The sequence below is a fragment of the Canis lupus genome, chromosome 23 (genome assembly GCF_048164855.1).
Source record: "Canis lupus baileyi chromosome 23, mCanLup2.hap1, whole genome shotgun sequence".
NCBI lineage: Eukaryota > Metazoa > Chordata > Mammalia > Carnivora > Canidae > Canis > Canis lupus.
Window position 1 is genome coordinate 23,786,109 of NC_132860.1, and position 20,247 is coordinate 23,806,355.

Sequence of the window (20,247 nt, forward strand, 5' to 3'; positions counted from 1 at the left end):
CAGGTCATGATCTCAGGGTTCTGGGATCAAGCCCTGAGTCAGACTCCATGCTCAGTGGGGAGTCTGCTTGACTTCCTCTCCATCTCCCTGTACCCCTGCCCCCTACACTCTCCCTCTCAAACAAATAAACCTTTAAAAAATGTATATATATGCACATATGTTGGCTTATTAAAAAAAGATCAAGTATATATATCTTAAAATATCTCATTAGTGGGACTGTGAATGATTTTTTAATCACAAAATTTTAACTATATATAGGTGTGTAGAATTATATATATATATAATTATATATGAATATATACACACATGACATTTATAATCAGAACAACCTCCAAATATATTAAACACATTCCTTGAAATAACCACAAAACACAAATTCATGTCCTATTAACAATTGCTATGAGGATGAAGAATACTAATAAAAGTGTTTTTGGTACTAAGCAGGTGAGTTGCCTTTTAAGCCAGATATGAAAACACATTTGGAATGAAAAATAAAATATTAACACACATGCAGCAGACTGCCTTAAATATTGACCATCATAAAAGTGGACAAATGCTTGCACATTTCTATAATTGTTCAACTAAAACTCTTGGAATTCAGAATCTTTTATTTATTTCATTTATTTATTTATTTATTTATTTATTTATTTATTTATTTATTTAGAGAGAAAGAGAGCAGAGACACAGGCAGAGGGAGAAGCAGGCTCCACGCAGGGAGCTCGATGTGGGACTCAATCCCGGATCTCCAGGATCACACCTCAGGCTGCAGGCAGCGCTAACCCGCTGTGCCACCGGGGCTGCCCCAGAATTTTTTTTTTTTTTTAAGATTTTATTTATTTATTCATGATAGTCACACAGAGAGACACAGAGAGGCAGAGACACAGGCAGAGGGAGAAGCAGGCTCCATACAGGGAGCCTGACGTGGGATTCGATCCTGGGTCTCCAGGATCGCGCCCCGGGCCAAAGGCAGGCGCCAAACCGCTGCGCTACCCAGGGATCCCCACAGAATTTTTTATACTCTAAAAAGGCCCTACAGTCCTTGAGGCATTACTGTGTATTCAAGCGTAGCTATATTTCTGAAGTAAAATGTGTATTAAATAATGATCATGAATACATTCATTTCAGTCTATGTTAGCTTCTGCTGCCAGTAATTTTTGGCCCCAAATTTAGGGAAAAAAATTTTTTTAAGTTTTTTTCCAGATGTTTTTAAATTCATGAATTGTAAAAGGAGCTGGGGCTCTACAAAGAAAAACTTTTATAAAGTTCTTCCAGGGATCTCTGGGTGGCGCAGCGGTTTGGCGCCTGCCTTTGACCCAGGGCGCTATCCTGGAGGCCCGGGATCCAATCCCACGTCGGGCTCCCTGTATGGAGCCTGCTTCTCCCTCTGCCTGTGTCTCTGCCTCTCTCTCTCTGTGTGTGACTATCATAAATAAATACATAAATTAAAAAAAAAAATCCACTTAAAAAAAAAAAAAAAGAAAGAAAGAAAGGTGTTCCAAAGAAGCAATTAAAGAGCCATTGGTATTGGTAAGAACAGATGAGGAAAATTCTGGATGGTTAGAATAGGGTGTTGTCTAGCGTGTCTACTCTGTCACATGTTGATTGCAGGGTCAGACACTGCTGTCTCTTGGATTGGGCAAAGCAGAATCACAAAATTGTCAGTGCTTGAGCTGAACAGAAGGCTGAAGCAAACACAACAGAGTTTGGAAGTGGTATTCCTTGTCTGCCAGGAGCAGGAAATTGATATAGGGAGAGGAGACAGGTGGCTTAGATCAAAATATCTGCTTGGTCTTCTGTGCTCAGACAGGAATCCTGAGTGGAACAAAGCTTCATAACTCTATGTGAGAGAAAGCGGGTGAATTCCCCCCAAATCCCATGAACTCTATAATGAGGTTACTTCTTGATAAAACACATTTTGTTAAGAAAGGTAATCCAAAGATTCTCTACTAAGAGGCATCAAAGTTCCTGCGCAATTCTACAATGAGAAGTACACCAAAAGGTCGAGAAGCCCAAAAGCAAGGTAAAAAAATTTACCCAAGAAATAAGGGCAAATAGAAAGAAAGGTGCCATCCTGAGGCAGAGCACACAGAAGATATGCTACGGAATCAGAATCAAGACTGTATTAGAATATTTAGGCAATTAGAAAAATAATTAAAAGCAACTATGACTTTAGATATTGGATTCACTGGAAGTATAATAACAAAGAGCAATTAGTTCTGTGACAGTTTCACTTTAGCTAAGGAAAAAAATGATTCAAAAAAAGATAGGGGTTCAGGGAGTACATTTGCAAAGAGATGGGGCTCCCTAGAGGTGACTTTAGGAACTGAAACCAATGTGCAAGAGTTTCCTAGAGTTTCTAATTACAAATTGCAATGTTCGAATCTTTGCATACACATGTAACTCTTTCATTTACAGCTCAAGAAAAAATCTGTGCTGCCCTCTGGGAAGTATGATCACAGAAATAAATGATTTTAGGTCATCTGAACACAGATATATAAGTATAGCCATTTACTTTTGGTCTAAGAATTACTATTTTTACGCAGATAATTATTCAACTAGAATAAAATGATCTTATTGTGCTTTTAATGTGCACAGGAGTTCCATGTAATTGTTTTAAATGTTTGAGGGGCACATACATAATTAATTTGGTTTTGAATTAGAGTGGGCTTTTTTTAACTTTGATAAGTTTAGAGAAAAAGTATTCTCTTTCTGCTCCAATGATTCAACTGGAACTGCCTTAGTGGGACACCTGGGTGGCTTAGTGGTTGAACGACTGCCTTGGGCTCACGGCATGATCCCAGGGCCCCCGGATTGAGTCCTGTGATCCAGCTTCTCCTCCTGCCTATGTGTCTGCCACTCTGTGTGTCTCTCATGAATAAATAAATTTAAAAATCTTTAAAAAAAAAAGAAAGAAAATGCCTTAATAACCAAATGCCTGAGGATGGCATAGACCCAAATCTCTTTCCTGCTTAAGTATAATCTATCTCCCCTTCAATCCCACTGTCCTCTGAGACCCCTCACATTGGGGCCCCGTGAGCCCTTAAACTGGAACAGCTGGAGCATAGCGTGGCGGATCGTCTTGGTCTTCAAGCTGTAAATGATAGGGTTTAGTACAGGCGGTAAGAGCAAATAAACATTGGCCAAAATGCTACAGACCACTCTTGGGGTGGAGCTGAGAAGGCGATGTGTAAGGGACAGGCTGATCATTGGCACATAGAAAATGGTGACAGCACAGATATGACAGACACAAGTGCTGAGAGCTTTTTGTTGCTTCTTAGGGGCCACAATGCTCAAGACAGTTCGGAGAATCAGAATGTAGGAGAAAAGAATGAAGAGTAAGTCAGTGCCAGTCAGGTAGAGCTGAAGAAACATGCCCAAAAAACTGCTGATCCAGGGGTTGGAATATGAGTATTTGATCATATCTGGGTGGTAGCAAAATGGGTGGGAAAGTTCTTTGCCTGCATAGAAAGATACATTCTTCAAGGTTAGAACCATGGGAAAGGTGAAAATAACTTGCCGTAGGCAGATGACCAGTCCAATCACCAAGATTACCATGTCTGTGAAGATAATGGCATACTTCATTGGGTTACAGATAGCCATAAAGCGATCAAAGGCCATGGCTACCAGCACTGAGGACTCCAGGAAGGAGAAGCCATGCACAAAGAACATTTGAATGAGGCAAGCTTTCAGGCTAATCTCCCGGGCATGAAACCAGAGAACCCCAAGCACAGTGGGAAGGGTTGAGATGGTCAGACATAGATCAACAGCTGACAGCATAGAGAGGAAATAGTACATGGGCTTGTGGAGACTTCTCTCAATGATGATGACAAACAGAATCATGCTGTTTCCCAAGAGGGCAATGGTGTAGAGACAGCAGACAGGGATGGAGATCCAGATGTGAGCAAGTTCCAGTCCAGGAAATGCAGTGAGTAGGAAGTTTGGGGAAGATGATGTGGTGTTATTGAAAATTATCATGGTGGATTGAGAACACACCCTAAAAAGAGAGACAATAAAGATAGTGTTTGTCATATTGATCCTTTTTTTCAAGCTCTAACTCTTTTATAAACTCTTCCCAAATTACACAGTTATTTCTCTGTATTCGAAGCCCTCAATCCAGTTATGGGACCTATCACATAATTCTACAGTATCTTAAATTTTTCTTGTCAGAATCTGGCTCCATTTTTCTTCCTCTACACTCTCCCAACTATAATCATCAATATCTCTAGGCTCATCCTCACCCTACTGTCCAGACTAGTCCTGAGGCTTGAAGTAGGAAATGCATATAGGCTTATGTCATACACATGCACACATACCAACAAAACAACAACAACCACAAATGCAACTGATAGGTCTTTGCATTAAGTCTCCAAGTTGTATAGGTTGCTTAAGAAACAATGGACAAGCACACGAGAGCCATTGAGCATCTATAATAGCATAGTCCCTAATATCCTTACTGGAAGCTGGTCTGGGATATTGTATTCAGAGGTATCCTCATACCTCTATCATCAGCCACCCTCTCCTGATAGACTCTATTAGAAGTCTCCTTTTGGTATCAGGGTTTCTTTATTCCTTTTCCTATAATGGAATAGTCCCTATAATTTCTCCATTCCCCATTCCACATGTGTATGGGACTTGAATTTGCCTTGTGTTCTAATTCTGTTTCTCCATGTACTTTTCCAGGTCTACTGAAATAATTAGGTCTAGTTCTCCTTTTCTCCATTTTACATCTTGGGATACTTGTTTCTACTCCTTTCCATGGATATTTAACACATGACTTTGAACCAGTCACTGCAAGTAGACTGATCTAATGAATTCTGTGAAAAATTCCAAACAGTATTCTGGAATACATCATTTCAGGCATCCTACTCTAGACAAAGTAGGTAAGCCTAGGCAAAAAACCCACATGAAATTCATGGAAACACTCAGCAATATGTGATGAATGACTTTATAAAAAGCATGGGTGGAATGGAACTAGGGACTAATAACTAAAGGGGAATTGCCTCAGGACATGGAAGGCTGAAGTGACATCACAAATTGGAATATCAAGTGGTTCACTGAGTAAGAAAGTTCATAGAATGGCAGCTGCATTCCATCAAAATAGAGAAACAGAGATGGTGTCATAAAGAGGCAGAATCTGGAATCTGTACTTCAGATGACCATTGTAATTGTATTTAAGACTTGTTCACTGAGTGCTGGTGTCATCGTTGTTGATTTTAAAATTTGTGCTTAGGGCACTTAGTCACCAATGAAGAGCTAACAAGGAATGATATACTTAGCCCATGTGTTATGTGGATATGGCCAGCCATAAGTATTCTTATTTTTCAGTAATGTAGGTTTTCTGTCTTGTATCTGAGTGGATGCAAGGAATTTGCTAGTACCAGGCTCTGTCAGTTGATATATAAACATAAATATAAGGGATTGTTGGTTATTTTCTCCTCCTTCTCCAGGCTCCTAAAGATAGTGATAGAAATGACCACTTGTTACTCGAAAGGGGGGGAAGGACTAATTTCTTTTTCTGCTATAATATTTATGTTTATGTATATTTATAATACATGGTTAAAAAACACTAAGAAAAACTCAGGAAAATTAATGCCAAATAAGGTATGGATCGCAAACATGCTCAGTTATGTAAACCATTTAGATTCTACATGACTATTTTAATGTCAGTTACTGCTGATGGCCAGGGAAACAGAAATGAATAAAGAACAGTTTCTGCATTCAAAACTCCCTCAACTCAGTGAATGAATAGAGGTGAGATGTCAAGGCAAAATATTAATGAAGGGCTATTACCACATGGGGACACAAGGACAGGCTAGCCAGACAGGAAAACAGAAGGCCATTGAGATTTCTGTTTCATTCTTCTCTTCAACCTGATGAACACAGATATTAAGAGTGAATCTCTACCCAATAATCACTATGTCATCACTGGTAAACTCAAATGAGGGAATTTCAAGGTTGAGAGGTGCAGAACTCTTCCTGATCCTACCAGAAGTATCCTAAATGTGACCCATGGCAAGGGTGGTCAGAAACCTGGACTCAAGTCCTGGGCTCCTTTCAGTCTTCAAGTCACTTCAGAAGACTTATAAGCAAGTCTTCTGTACTTAAGTTGGTTGATTTGAAATATTTAAGAGTTGCTAATAATGTATTTGCAAATATTAATGGGAAGTAAATTGAATTTAATGTTGAATGCTTTCAATCATTCACCTAATAAAGTCACTGTTAAACATTTAAAAAAAAAAGTGAATCTCCTCTATGATAACCAGCCAAGAATTTCTCTGCAAAACCAAATCACTCAATCTATTTACTGTCCTTCAGTAGTACTTTACGTACATGTTTTATTTTATAGCACTAAAATTCTATTGCTTAATCACATTTCTTTCTCCCTGGTTCTCCTGCTGGTTCTCTGGGAATATAAAACATATGTGTTCATCTTTGTATTTTCTCTAGAGACAAGTGTAGTGATTCGTACCTGATTAAAAAAAAAACAAATAATCTAATATACATTATATGTATTGATGGGTGGATAAATAAATGGCAGATGATAGAGATATGGATAAAGACCAGATGAGAGAAATACAAATTGAGCCTGGAAGTTTTGTGGGAAGTATGAGCCAGAGGGAAATCATTTCTCTAGCCACCAGGGAAACTAAGAAGAATAATATCCTCTTATTGATTGGAAGAAGAAGGGTAGGTAGGTAAAGAGAAAAGGAGATGAATTAAGATCCTCTGTATATGTCAACATTTACTAGCCATCTCATATATAAACTTATATAATCCCAGGAAAAATGAATAAAGATGTTTTTTCTCTTATTTTAAAGAAAGGCAAGTGGCCTAGCAAGATAAAATAACATATCTAAGGTAAAACATATACAGATTCAAAATTCAAAAATAGATTTACTAACTCTAAGTTTCCTTATTTTTCATTAAACCATAAACCATTTAGAGAAGCTAAGCTTTTGAGATAAGTTAAACAGTTGCACAGTGTGATTTCTGTCTTTTAAAATATAAGAATTGTTTATACTCTATTGTATATATATTTATATAATCATATATGTGTATATATGATTTAGGGGAACAATAGAGATGACAAATCAGTAATACAGAAAACAAAGTCCTCATGGTTTAAAGAATATTTGGGGCATCCGTGTGTGTAGAAATATGTGTGAATGTTTATATGTTTATATTGTGTGTATCTCTATGTGCTGTAGAGAGGAGTTTTGGAATAGAAAAGTAATTGAGAAATAAGGTGAGAACTACAGATACCAGTTATCTTCTATTCTTTGAATTGCGGCTCATAAAGGACAAAAAGATAACACTGGATGATGAGAGGAGACACTGGAGAACTTGTTTCCTATGGAATCTAGAGTTATGTGAACAGGAGAAGGAGCAGAGGGCTTCTTCTCTGGTCCAATTAGCTCATATACTCCGGAACCAGTTGTAGGATAAAGGCCAGGGTGCCTCAATTTTCAAGGTTATCTCTGCACTGCCCTCTAACCAGAGGAATAGGCTAGTGCCTTCTATTTTCAGTTCTCCATCTGACTGGCAAGAAAGTCGTGTCTACCAATTCATATACAAAAGCCTAGATTAAATATCTTGGATAAGATCCACCTAACTCAATAATTTAGCGATCCAAAGTTTCACTTTGGATTAATTGCTTTTATCATTATTAATTAAACAATTTAATTAATTGTTAATTAATTTAATTAATTTAATTATCATTAAATTTAACAATGATAAAAACCAGTCCATGTTATCTACCCAAACCTTCTGGTCATTTCTCAACACTGATATCTATTCTCTTTACAATCTGGAACCTACCCTGACAGCTCCAGGCCATGTTAACCAGAAGCTTCCCCTCCACTTCTCTGCACCACTTTAAGCTTGGAGCTTTCATTTTACTCTTAATAATGAGTCATGGTTGATATTAGTAATTTATATATGCAGATATAATCTTATCTGCTTGGAAGGTGAGTTTCTTAAAAGTTCGGGCATTCTTGTTTTTCTTCTTTCAATGCTAGCTACTAAAGTAGAATCTTGAATAATAGCTTCAATTAGCAAGTTTTACCGATGGCTGAACAATCTCGGCTACAGGAAGAGAGTTCTGAGTCCTATCTCCTTTCCTCTTTATCTGTTTCCTCCTGTCCTCTGTCTCCCTATCTCAATTTTAACCAAGGTCCATTAAAGCCCTCTATTTCTTCACCCCAGTTTACCTGTAGCTCCCATTATTCATTGCTCTTCTCCTTTTCCTCTTTCTCCTAGCATTTCTCACTCCTTAAACCCATTGCCTTGCATCCCTTTCCATTTACACACTCTTCTTACCTGTTCACGTCAGTAGGAAACACCACAACTTCTCTTCAGTCCCTTAATGGAGCCAGGACTAAACCAGCTCCCAAGAGCGGGGGCTTTATAGGAAAATTAGTGGTGCTTGGAATCACCAAGCAACAGAGAGCTATCTTTATTAGTGAGTATATTGGATAGAACAAGAATTATGAAATTCATAAAAATATGTTCCTGTACAACAGCTCAGACACATTTCCCTGACATCTTCAAATCCTGCTCCTAGGCCCAAGCAAACTCCATACATCAAGAGCTGTAAGAGCAGCCCTGGCCTTGGGGGCTGACAGTAATGGGTATCTTCTAACACCACCTGCCTAGGTCTAGTAACTACAACCATTTCTCTTCACCCTGCCTTAGGCTACAGAGTCTCAGCCAGGGAGGGAGGCTTCCTGAATGTCAGAGCAGGATCAGAAGAGTACAGAAAAGTCCTCTCTTTGTTCTCTGCTCCAATATGTACTCCTTCTAACAGGTCTCACTGTCCCCTGGCCATTCCCGTACCCTTTAGACACATTGTTGTATTTATTCATTATCAAGCTTACAGGTTAAGTATTATTCTCCATTGTTTCACAGATGAGGAAATTGAAATTCAGAGAGGTTTTGAATAAATATACCCATCTAAAGTTAACAAGGTACAGAGCTGGCATTCAAATCCATGTATAACTTATTCTAAAGCTCTTACTCTATGCCATACTGCCTTCTGTAGTCAACTGTTTCCATTACATCTTCAGAAAATATGGCTATAATACATGGTCCTCAATCTATCTATTCTACAGATTGCTTTCTTCCCAACTGCATGCCCACATCTATTTTAAGCCTCATTTTGACCAGAATCCACCTCTCCACAGTCGGCTGTGAATTAATAATTCTGACCATACCTAATAATCCCTGGCTTTTTATCCTCCATGAAGCATTTTCCTGTCCATACTCTTATATCTTTATTGAGCACACTGAACGAAGATGTCTATGCCAGTGAGTAGCTGAAGGAATTAAGTAACTCCATAAAGTTACACAATAAATAAGGTTCATATTTATATGTGAACACCACCTCTTTCCATTTGTTCCCATCAGCAAAAATGAATGACTCTGGAAATTTCAAATGAGATTTACTAATATTATATGAGACAAAGGGGTGTGGAAGCATGAAATCAATCTTGATAAAGTACAGTTTTCATTCATTTATTAATTCAAAAAATACATATTGAGTGCCCATCATATGTTTCAAGCTACATTAAATACTTGGGATAGATTGAAATAAAATTAAGAGTCCTTGTTCTTATAAAGTATGCAGACTAGCAGGGAAGATATACTATTAGTAAATTATGGTACAGTATGAAAAACTATAATATAAGTAAACAAAGGCATGTAAGAAAAGCTTTCTGGACAAAAATGAAGTTGAAATTAAAATCCTAAGTATAAGTAGAAGTTCATATTCTTCCAGTTTATTAAGTGCATCATGTACTCATACTTTCTACTTACCATTTTCTTTTTGATATTTTTCTCTCATGCTTCCAGCCTGTTGCACACACACATCTCATTTTTATAAGAAGTACTCAAAGAACATATAAATAAACACAAGAGACAAAAGAACAGAAATGTCCTATGTTCAGTTTTGAATCCCAGAGTGACTATGGAGCAAAAACAATCTCGGGATTTTTCGTGAAAAAATTGTTAATTACATACAATGGAATAGTCCTTAGTAATAAAAAGCAATAAACTACCAATACACGCCACAACACGAATGAATGTCACATGTATTATGCTAAGACTGCAGGGTCCATGACACTTTGGAAAAAGAGAATAATAGGCATGGAGAACAAATCAGTGCTTGCTAAGGGCTGGGTATGGATACAAAGGGGTAGCATTAGGGAATTTTGAACAGTGATGCAGTTTTTCTCTATCTTGGTATCACTGGTGGTTACCTGGTTCTATTCATTTGTCAAAAGTTGATTAGAACCATATGCTAAAAAGGGTGAATTTAATTGTATATAAATGTTGACAAGCTGTGGGGCACCTGGCTAGTTCAGTTGGAAGAGCATGTGACTCTTGATCTTGGAGTCGTGAGTTTAAGCCTTCCATGGGTATAGAGATTTCTTAAATAAATAAAACTTTAAAAAATGTTGACAAGCTGTTATATACCATTTTAAGGAAAATTCATATTTTTATGAAACTACCTAAGATAAATTATTGTTTTCATGAGAAGCATTATGCAAAGGCATATCATAACCCATTAGATTTGTACTGTTCAATACAGTAGCTACTAGCTACATGTGACTATTTAAATTATATTTCAATTAATTAGAATTAAATAAAATTTAAATATTCAGTTCCTTGTTTGTACTATCAAAGTTTAAAGTGTTCAATGGTTATGTGTGGCTAGTGGTTACTGCATTAAACAAGAGAGATTTAGAACATTTCCATCACTGCAGGAAACGCTACTGGGCAGTGGTACATTTGATATTCTTCCCTGACTTGATTGCTTTTGTACAGAACTCTTAGATGCCATTAAGGGCCAATCCTGCCCCCACAGAACACTCTGACAATTCGCTGCCGTATCTGCTTGGTCCTAACACTGTACACAACAGGATTGAGCACAGGAGGGAGAAGCAGGTAGACATTGGCCAGAAGCATGTGTACTATTGGTGACAAATGCTTCCCAAAGCGGTGAATCAGAGTCATGCCAATTAGAGGCACGTAGAAGAGCAGTACTGCACAGACATGGGAGAAGCAGGTGTTGAGAGCCTTGAGTCTCTCTTCTCGGGAAGCAATGCCCAGTACTGCCTGGAGAATTAGAAAGTAAGAAATCAAAAGGATCAAGGCATCTAGTACAATGATGAAGATCACAGCCAGGAGGCCATAGATGCTATTGACACGAGTGTCAGCGCAGGCAAGCCTCATGGCATCCTGATGGAGGCAGTATGCATGGGAAAGGATATTGGAGTGGCAGAAAGGTAGCCTTTTAATGAGGAAAGGCACAGGGAGTACTGCACCCACACTCCGTAGCAGGACGGTTGCTCCAATCTTGCCGATGATTCCATGAGTGAGAATGGTAGCATAGCGCAAAGGGAAGCGAATAGCCACAAAGCGATCAAAGGCCATAGCGACCAGAACACCTGATTCCACTCCCCCAAAGGTATGGATGAAGAACATCTGAGTGATGCAGGCATCAAAGGTTACTGAGCGCCAGTTGAACCAGTGAACACTGATCATGGTGGGCATGGAAGATAATGAAAGGCTGAGGTCAGTGGCAGCTAGCATAGCCAAAAAATAATACATAGGTTCATGGAGACTTCGGTCAACCTTGATGACAACAAGGATGATGACATTACCTAAGAATGTGGTACTGTAAAGAAGGCAGAGGGGCAAGGCCATCCAGAAGTCTTTCTCTGGCATTCCTGGAATCCCAGTCAAGATGAAGTTCTGATGGTTATCAGTAGTTTGGTTGAATGGTGACATAGTAGAATGAAGTTCTGATTGGGCAAAAAGGGAAGAACTTATTAAGTCAAACAGTTGCAGTTAGAATCAGTGGCAATAAGTATTGAGATGGTAACCATAAGAAGTGACTTAAACATTAATCTAATATACTCACCTTCACAATCCGATAGAGAAACTATGGCCTTATCCCATGAGGCAATAATTCTATTAGTGACCATCACATGCTAAAATATACTTAGGAGAAAGAAAAAAGAAAAAAAACTTCAATTAACACCTGTACCCAATAGGGATATAATTTATCCAGAAACATCAAGGAGTTAGTGGACTTGCTTCCTTGCTGTTCTAGTAAACTCCACCTGAGTCACCAGTATCTGTATGCCCTACTCTGAGTAAAGCCTAGATAGTCCTATGGGCCGTTCTAGACATTAATGTCTAACTCCTGCAGTGACAAAGATCAATATTAAATTCTTGGTGCCACACAGCTCTCTTCTATTTTAATTATTCACTCTTATCTTCAGGAAGATATATCCAAATGTGCATCTGAGCAAATCACTTTTTGGGCCAGTCTAGCCACAACTGATTAGGGTTCAGGATTAAAAGAAAGAGCAGTACTATCATGCTTTTAAGGCTGTTTGAGTTCTGACCCTTATGAGAGTCTCATTAAGAATCTCCCACATAAGAATGTACACACACACAAAGTTCTGTATAAAAATTAAGTGAATTCATATATTATTGAAGCCCATCTCAGGACCCACATGAAAGAAAACAGAACAGGAGTCTGGGCCACAGCAAGAAGAAAAATCACTAGACAAAGTGCAAGGGGCAGAGAGCTCTGGATGCTTGGGCATGAATAGAGACTGGCCAGAGTTACTCTAAGTTTCTTTTTAAGTCAATAATTTAGTTCTACACTGTCTAATATCGTAGCCACTAGATATTTGTGCCTATTTACATTTTAATTAATTAAATTATTAAATTAATTAAATTAAATTATATTAAATTAAATTAAATTAAAACATCAGTCCTTAGTTACACTAACCATGTTTCAAGTATTCAATAACTTTATATGGCTATTGAAGTGACTATTGAATTATATGGTACAGACAGGAAAATTTCCATCATTGCAGAAAGTTCTATTGAAATTTGAAAAATTGATCCTGCAGACTACAGATTTAAGGATATCGACATTCCAGCTGACTTCTTGACAAATCTTAGATCGAATGGGATTTGTGTGTCTTTTACCTATATACTGCATAACCCGTGTCTCTTTACATATTTTTCTTTGTCTCTTTTCTGGAAATTTGAATAAGAAAATAGCTTGAAAACTAGACTCTGGAAATAGATCACCTGGGCTTAAATCCTGGCTCTGTACGCTTGAACAAGTTAATTAATAATCTCTGTGCATATTCCTTTCCTCTTTAAAATTAAAATGAAAATAATAGTATGTACCATGGGATAGTTAAAAGTATTCACTGGAAATATCAATACAGCATTTAGATGAGCACCAGGCAAGCAATCAACACTCAATAAAGTTATCATTAAAATAATCAATGTTCGGGCAGCCTGGATGGCTCAGCGGTTTAGTGCCGCCTTCAGCCCAGGGTATGACCCTGGAGACCAAGGATCGAGTCCTGTGTCAGGCTCCCTGCATGGAGCCTGTTTCTCCCTCTGCCTCTTTCTCTCTCTCAAGAACAAATAAATAAAATCTTAAAAAAATAATCAATGTTCATCTGTTACCTATAAATTTTGTAGTGTTTGTAAAACTCTCTCTCAAGATATTTATAAGCCATGAAACCTATTTATATGCTGCTAAATGTATCTACCTACCCATATATAATTTATATATTTTGATTCTATATTACCTAAATCTCTCCATCCCTCAGCCAGTTTGACCCAACACTGAAAATCTGTGGCTTGCAGGTAGTAGCTGTTGCAGTGCTCAAGAGGAGGAATTCTATAGATCTATGCTCAGTGATTCTGCATTTAATCATGAATGCTTACTGTAAATGATTTATTGGAAGCAGGTCCTAGATAAACCAGAGGTAAGAGAATGATATACTAGTAGTAGTCATGCATAGTAAAAAATAGAGGATAAAAGAATAAAGATAATTCATTCTGAAGGACTAGCACCCCAAAAGCAACACCACACTGACCATCTGAGGAGCTCAATCCCAAAGACCAAGAGTCCTTCCAGAATTCAAGATGAAGTTTACAAACTAGGCTTATTTATTTATTTATTTACTTACTTACTTATTAAAGTGGGGGCAAGAGCAGAGGGAGGGAGAGAATCTTAAGCAGGCTCCATACCCAGAGCAGAGCCCCACATGAGACTTGATTTCATGACCCTGAGATCATGACCTGAACCGAAATCAGAAGTCAGACCCTTAACCAACTGAACCACCCCAGGTTCAGTGCTCAGGTTCAGCACCCTCAAACTAGGCTCTTGATTCCTTAAGATCTAAAGCACTCAGGAAGAACTTTCCATGTTTAATTAAATTGATTAAGGACTTCATATTTGTCAAATTCCTCCTAAGTACTAGGCATGCCATTGTAATCAGAGGACCAAAGAGCAACTTCTTTCCTTATCAAATAACACATGAAAAACAAGAGCAGAAACAGGAGTGGAACGTGTGCCAAGGATGAATAAAGACATGCTTTACAGATGGGTCAATATGTCCGGCTTGTATCCTCAGTTGGACTCAGCTTAACTCTGTGTCTATCAATACCAGTGACAGACCATGGGCAGGATCAAACCTAAACTTTCCTCACAGCAAAAGGGCAGGAACTTCTATGGCTTACAAAGCATATGTGGGGATGGAGGTGGAGGAGAAGATAGGCAGCAAGAGCCTTTCTTTTCTATCACTATGGAACTACAATTGTTCTTCTCCAGCCAGGCAGCCAAGTGGAAAGACCTATTCTCTGAAGGACAGGACACAGCATAATATACTTTAATATATATTAAAGTGTCTGAACTGCAGGCTGAAGCATAGTTCTGGCCCCTTCGATTTGTCCTCTATAGAAGCCATGGACTAGTCTTGCCCTTAGGGAAGGAATATATTTGCTATTTGCCTTGAGCCAGGACTGACAGAAGGGCAAAAATTTCCAGGGCTCTACTATTTTCTCTAATTAGCCCTTAGTAGAATAATATACTTGCCATTGAATTCCTCATTATGTATAGCTCAAATTGTAATTTCTTTTTTAATGAAAAAGGTAAAGGAAATGGACGAATGATTATCACTGTAAAAAATTATGGCTGAAACTGAGGGTTCTCGGTTCTAGAAATATGTAGAAATCATGAGCAATCACTTTATATGATGACATAGAGAAACAATGCAAAGGTTAACAGGCAGGCATTTTAAAATATTTTAGTCCTTTAATAATAAACAATGTGAAATTTATTGAATGCTTATTTATGCTTCAGCCTCTATTTTTAGCTCTTTACATATACTATCTCTTTTAATGACTAAAAAAAATTTATGAGAAAAGTACTATTGCCATTATGTATTAGTAAAATAAGAGTCAGAAAAGTAAATTAATTTGACTCAAATCCCAAAAGTAAAACTTAAATCTGAACATTATACTTTGAAGTTCTATTTAATCTTATAGGAAATGACAAGCTTTTAGCCAAAGAGATAACTTGTACCATCAAATTCAAAGTCCAGACCAAACAGTACACTGGGCTCAAAAGACCTGACCTCCTCCACTCCAACCACTCAGTACTGAACTCTAAAAATTTCTTTATGAATCGTCCATAACTACAGCCCCCTCCATTCTATGAAAGCATTCTCAGAGAAAGCACTACCTGGGCCTCAGTTTGTTTCCCAACTCACCCAAGCCTAGTCTAGGAGATGAGAGTCATTTCTGGTGCTGTCCATAATAGCAGTACAGCCAGAGATTTAAAACCAGCAGAACCCTAATCCAGAATTCCCTCTGAAGTGATCCCCTAGAGACAAAGCATCAGTCTTCCTGGAGATGTCCCCAGAGCCAATGGCCATATAGACTCAGGCTTCTGGACATTTTGGTCTTCTTTGTCTTATCTCAGAGGAAAAGGACCTAGTTTTCCCTAATGCAAAACTTGTTATGGCAACCATGCAAATACAGACTTTGTCTCATCCTGTGTGAATGGTACCTCACTAGCATACCAAAATGCAAATATACTTTATTGCCTAATCATTACAATTCTCTCTAAAGGAGACAGAAAGTAAAAGAAAGGAAGGAAGGAAGGAAGGAAGGAAGGAAGGAAGGAAGGAAGGAAGGAAGGAAGGAAGGAAGGGAAAGAAAAAAGAAAGACAAGGAAGCAAGCAAAAAAGGAAAAATGTAAAAGAAATGCTCATTCATGTTTCCACATGCCTTCTAGTTCCTACTCTCTCATTCTGTCCTCTGCTTCACAGTAAAGCCTATCAGCATTGTGGTCTGTAATCTCTTCCCATTCTCTCAATTCATTTTAGTGACAGTTCTTACCCATACCAATGAAAGCATCTGTGCAGGTGTCACCAATGGTCTGTTTATTGCAAACCCAGAAAATATTCCTCACCTTACTCTCCTTTTCAAAAGGATTCAATACAGTGGAAAATTGCCTCCATGTTAAGTTACTTTCATTTCTGATTTTTTTGTGACACCATGATTTCCTCCTGCTTTAACTTCTACTCTTCGATATCCTTTGATGGCTTATCTTCCTCCTACATCACTAAATGTTAGTGTGTCTCTTCTTTGGTCTTTTGTCCTATACTTTAATCTCATTCTCACTGAATGATAGTATCAAATCCTAGTGATTTAATGCCTCTATAATCGATTGCCCCCAAAAGCATATCTTTGGGCCTGAATTCTGTCTTGATCTCCAGACCAATTCCTACTCGATAATTCCATGTAGATATCAAATAGGAAACTTCAAATTAGCATAGTGAATACTGTAAAACAAAAACAAAACTTTTCTTCCTATTTGCTTACAATGAATTTTAATAAATCACACTAACCATACCACAACCCACTTAGTTGCCAAAATCAAAATTCCAGGGATCCCTGGGTGGCGCAGCGGTTTGGCGCCTGCCTTTGGCCCAGGGCGCGATCCTGGAGACCCGGAATCGAATCCCACATCAGGCTCCCGGTGCATGGAGCCTGCTTCTCCCTCTGCCTATGTCTCTGCGCCTCTCTCTCTCTCTCTCTCTGTGACTATCATAAATAAATAAAAATTAAAAAAAAATCAAAATTCCAATCTTTTCTTACCTTATTCCTTATATTTAATCCATTACCAAGGCCTATTGAGTCCAAACTAAAATATATTTTAGATGATTCAAATTTCCTTCATCTTTGCTTCTACCATTCTACTTAAGTTACCTTGACCTCTTATAGAATAGAGCAATAGTCTCCTAATGAATTATTAAATGTTCTATTTTATCTGTCTTACCATTTGTTATGGTATAATTTACAAATGATAGATTTGATCCATTTTAAGTGTACAGTTTGAAGAGTTTTAATAAATTTATACAACTCTGGGGATCCCTGGGTGGCAAAGCGGTTTGGCTCCTGCCTTTGGCCCAGGGCGCGATCCTGGAATCCCGGGATCGAATCCCACATCAGGCTCCCGGTGCATGGAGCCTGCTTCTCCCTCTGCCTGTGTCTCTGCCTCTCTCTCTCTCTCTCTCTCTCTCTCTGTGACTGTCATAAATAAATTAAAAAATTTAAAAAAATTTATACAACTCTGAAACTATTACCCCAAAACAGTCTTAAAACTTCCATTACATGAAAAAGATTCCTTGGGGATCCCTAGGTGGCTCAGCCGTTTAGCGCCTGCCTTCGGCCCAGGGCGTGATTCTCGAGTCCCGGGATCCAGTCCCGCATCAGGCTACCTGCATGGAGCCTGCTTCTCCCTCTGCCTGTGTCTCTGCCTCTCTCTTTCTCTGTCTGTCACAATGAATAAATAAAATCTTAAAGAAAAAAAAAAAAGATTCCTTGATGGTGGTTTGAGGTCAGCCCTGGGCCTGTGTCTAGCTCCAGGAAACAACAGATATGCTCTCTATTTTTATAGTTTGTCTTTACTAGTAATTTTATATAAGAGGAATCATAAAATATACTGTCTTTTGTGTCTGGCTTCTCCTGCTTAACATATTGTTTTGAATTTTATCCATGCTGCTAAATGTATTCATAGCTTGTTCCTTTTCCTTCCTGAGTAATATGTCATTGTATGGATAAAACATATTTATTTACTCATTTGGTAGTTGAAATACATTTGAGCTGTTTACCACTTTTGACTATTATGAATAATGTTGCTACAAACATTAGCATATAGTCTTTGTATGGACATGTTTGGGCAGATGTCTAGGAAAGGAATTACTGGATACTATGATAGGTGTTTCTCTAATTTGGAAGAAAATGTCTAACTGTTTGTGGTTGAACGATTTTATACTCACATCAACAATATATAAGGATTCCAATTTCTGCCCATTCTTGCCAATACGTGGCACTATCAGATTTTATGGACTGTGCAGTGGTACCTTATTACAAAATTAATTTGAATTTCTCAGTGATCAATGTTGCTAAAGTCTTTTCATGTGACTACTTCTGATTTGACAAGTTTTTTTTCTTTTATTTTGTTTCTTGGTATAAATGGGAATTAGATTTTGAAACGACTTTTCTGCATTTATTGATATCATCTTGTTTTTTATTTAAACTATTTATATAGTATTACTTGTTAAATTTTGTGTTAAAGCATCCTTACATTACTGGGACAAACTTTAATTTTTCATAGTATAATTTTCTTTTTGCTTTCTATATCAGTTTACTAATATTTTGCTTAAAATTTTGCATCCCCATTCATAAAAGGTTTTCTCGTAGTTTTCTGATGATACACATCTAGATTTTGTATCAAGTAATACTAGTTTCACAAAAGGAGTTAGGAAGTTTTCCCTCATCTATTTTCTAAAAGAGTCTATGCCACAATGGCATTACTTTTTCCTTAAATGTATGATAGAATTCACAGTAAACTTACGTAGACCTAGATTTTTCCTTATGAGAAAAATTTCAATAACTAATTCTTTTACTTGATACAAGTCTATTCAGATATTTTTAAAATCTACATATATAAAAAATCTATATATATATATATTTCTCATATATACCTTATATATCATATATATACATATATATACATATATATATATCTCAACCAACTTGCCATAACTGATATATGTATATGGCAAGTTGGTTGAGAGTGCCTTTTAAGTCTTTTATAGCCTTATTGATTTTATTTAGTTGTTCTATCCATTCCTGAGATAGAATTATTAAAATCTCCAACTACAATTATTGAATAGTCTATTTTTATTTTCAATTCTCTCATTTTTTAAATTCATATATATTTGTGGCTAGTTTTTTTTTTTTAATTTGTATTTATTTATGATAGTCACACAGAGAGAGAGAGAGAGAGGCAGAGACACAGGCCGAGGGAGAAGCAGGCTCCATGCACCGGGAGCCCGACGTGGGATTCGATCCCGGGTCTCCAGGATCGCGCCCTGGGCCAAAGGCAGGCGCCAAACCGCTTCGCCACCCAGGGATCCCCTGTGGCTAGGTTTTTAAGTGCACAGACATTTATAATCATTTTAAGTTCTTCATGTATTGATACTTTTAAATGTCTCTCTTTGTCTCTACTAAGGTTTCTTGCACTAAGATCTATTTTGTCTGACAGCATAGACATTCCAGCTCTCTTAGAAATACTGTTTTCACAGTGAAACTTTTCCCATCCTTTACTTCCAACTTATTTGTATCTTTGACTCTAAGTTATGCTTCTTGTAAGTAGCACATACTTGGATTTTTCTTTTTTATCCACCTGACAATCTCTGCTTTTTTATTGGAGTTTATAGTTCATCTAAGTTTTTTAAAATTATTATTTTTTAAAGATTTTATTTATTTATTCATGAGACACACACACACACACAGAGACAGACAGAGAGAGAGAGAGAGAGGCAGAAACATAGGCAGAGGGAGAAGCACACTCCATGCAGGGAGCCGCCTGATGTGGGACTCCATCCAGGGTCTCCAGGATCACACCCTAGGCCCAAGGTGGGGCTAAACCGCTGAGCCACCGGGGCTGCCCTAGTTCATCTAAGTTTATTTTATTTTATTTTATTTTATTTTCATCTAAGTTTAATGTAACTTAATTTGGTTAGATTTATATCTGTCATGTGGATATTTGCTTTTTATATGTTTCAGTCTTTTTTAGTTCTTCCTTTTCTCACTTATTGCCTTCTCTCATGTTGAAGATTTTTACTGTACTGTTTTAAAGTTTGACTGCTTTTTTTCCCCAGAACTTTTAATATGCCATTCAACCTGATAAAACTACTTAGAAAAATACACCATAAGAAGTAGGCAAAAATTCCTCTTCTCCTGACACTTTTTTTTTTTTTTTTTTTTTTGCTTTAGAGTGTTTTACATGAAAGGGAATTACAATGTGAGAGAATACTGGCAGAAATACCTTTTTTTTTTTCTGAT

General features: G+C 37.6%; 2 protein-coding genes across 2 annotated transcripts in view; both read right to left on the bottom strand.

The window, feature by feature from the left end:
* Positions 1-1,470: 1,470 nt before the first annotated feature.
* On the bottom strand, positions 1,471-11,778 carry OR51T1 (olfactory receptor family 51 subfamily T member 1). Its single transcript, XM_072795414.1, has 2 exons — positions 11,664-11,778; positions 1,471-3,994 (listed from the first exon to the last, which is right to left on the bottom strand). Exon 2 carries the CDS (start codon positions 3,973-3,975, stop codon positions 2,992-2,994), a length of 984 nt encoding a protein of 327 aa, XP_072651515.1. The 5' UTR covers positions 3,976-3,994; positions 11,664-11,778; the 3' UTR covers positions 1,471-2,991.
* The window catches only part of LOC140615545 (olfactory receptor 51H1-like), an 85,417-nt gene continuing 74,667 nt past the window's right edge, over positions 9,498-20,247 (bottom strand). Inside the window, exons 2-3 of the mRNA XM_072795413.1 lie at positions 11,924-12,003; positions 9,498-11,804 (exon numbers count right to left, since the gene is read on the bottom strand). Coding sequence (XP_072651514.1) covers positions 10,840-11,804; positions 11,924-11,987 — 1,029 coding nt within the window. The 5' untranslated portion in view covers positions 11,988-12,003 and the 3' untranslated portion in view covers positions 9,498-10,839. The remainder of the gene's footprint in view (positions 11,805-11,923; positions 12,004-20,247) is intronic.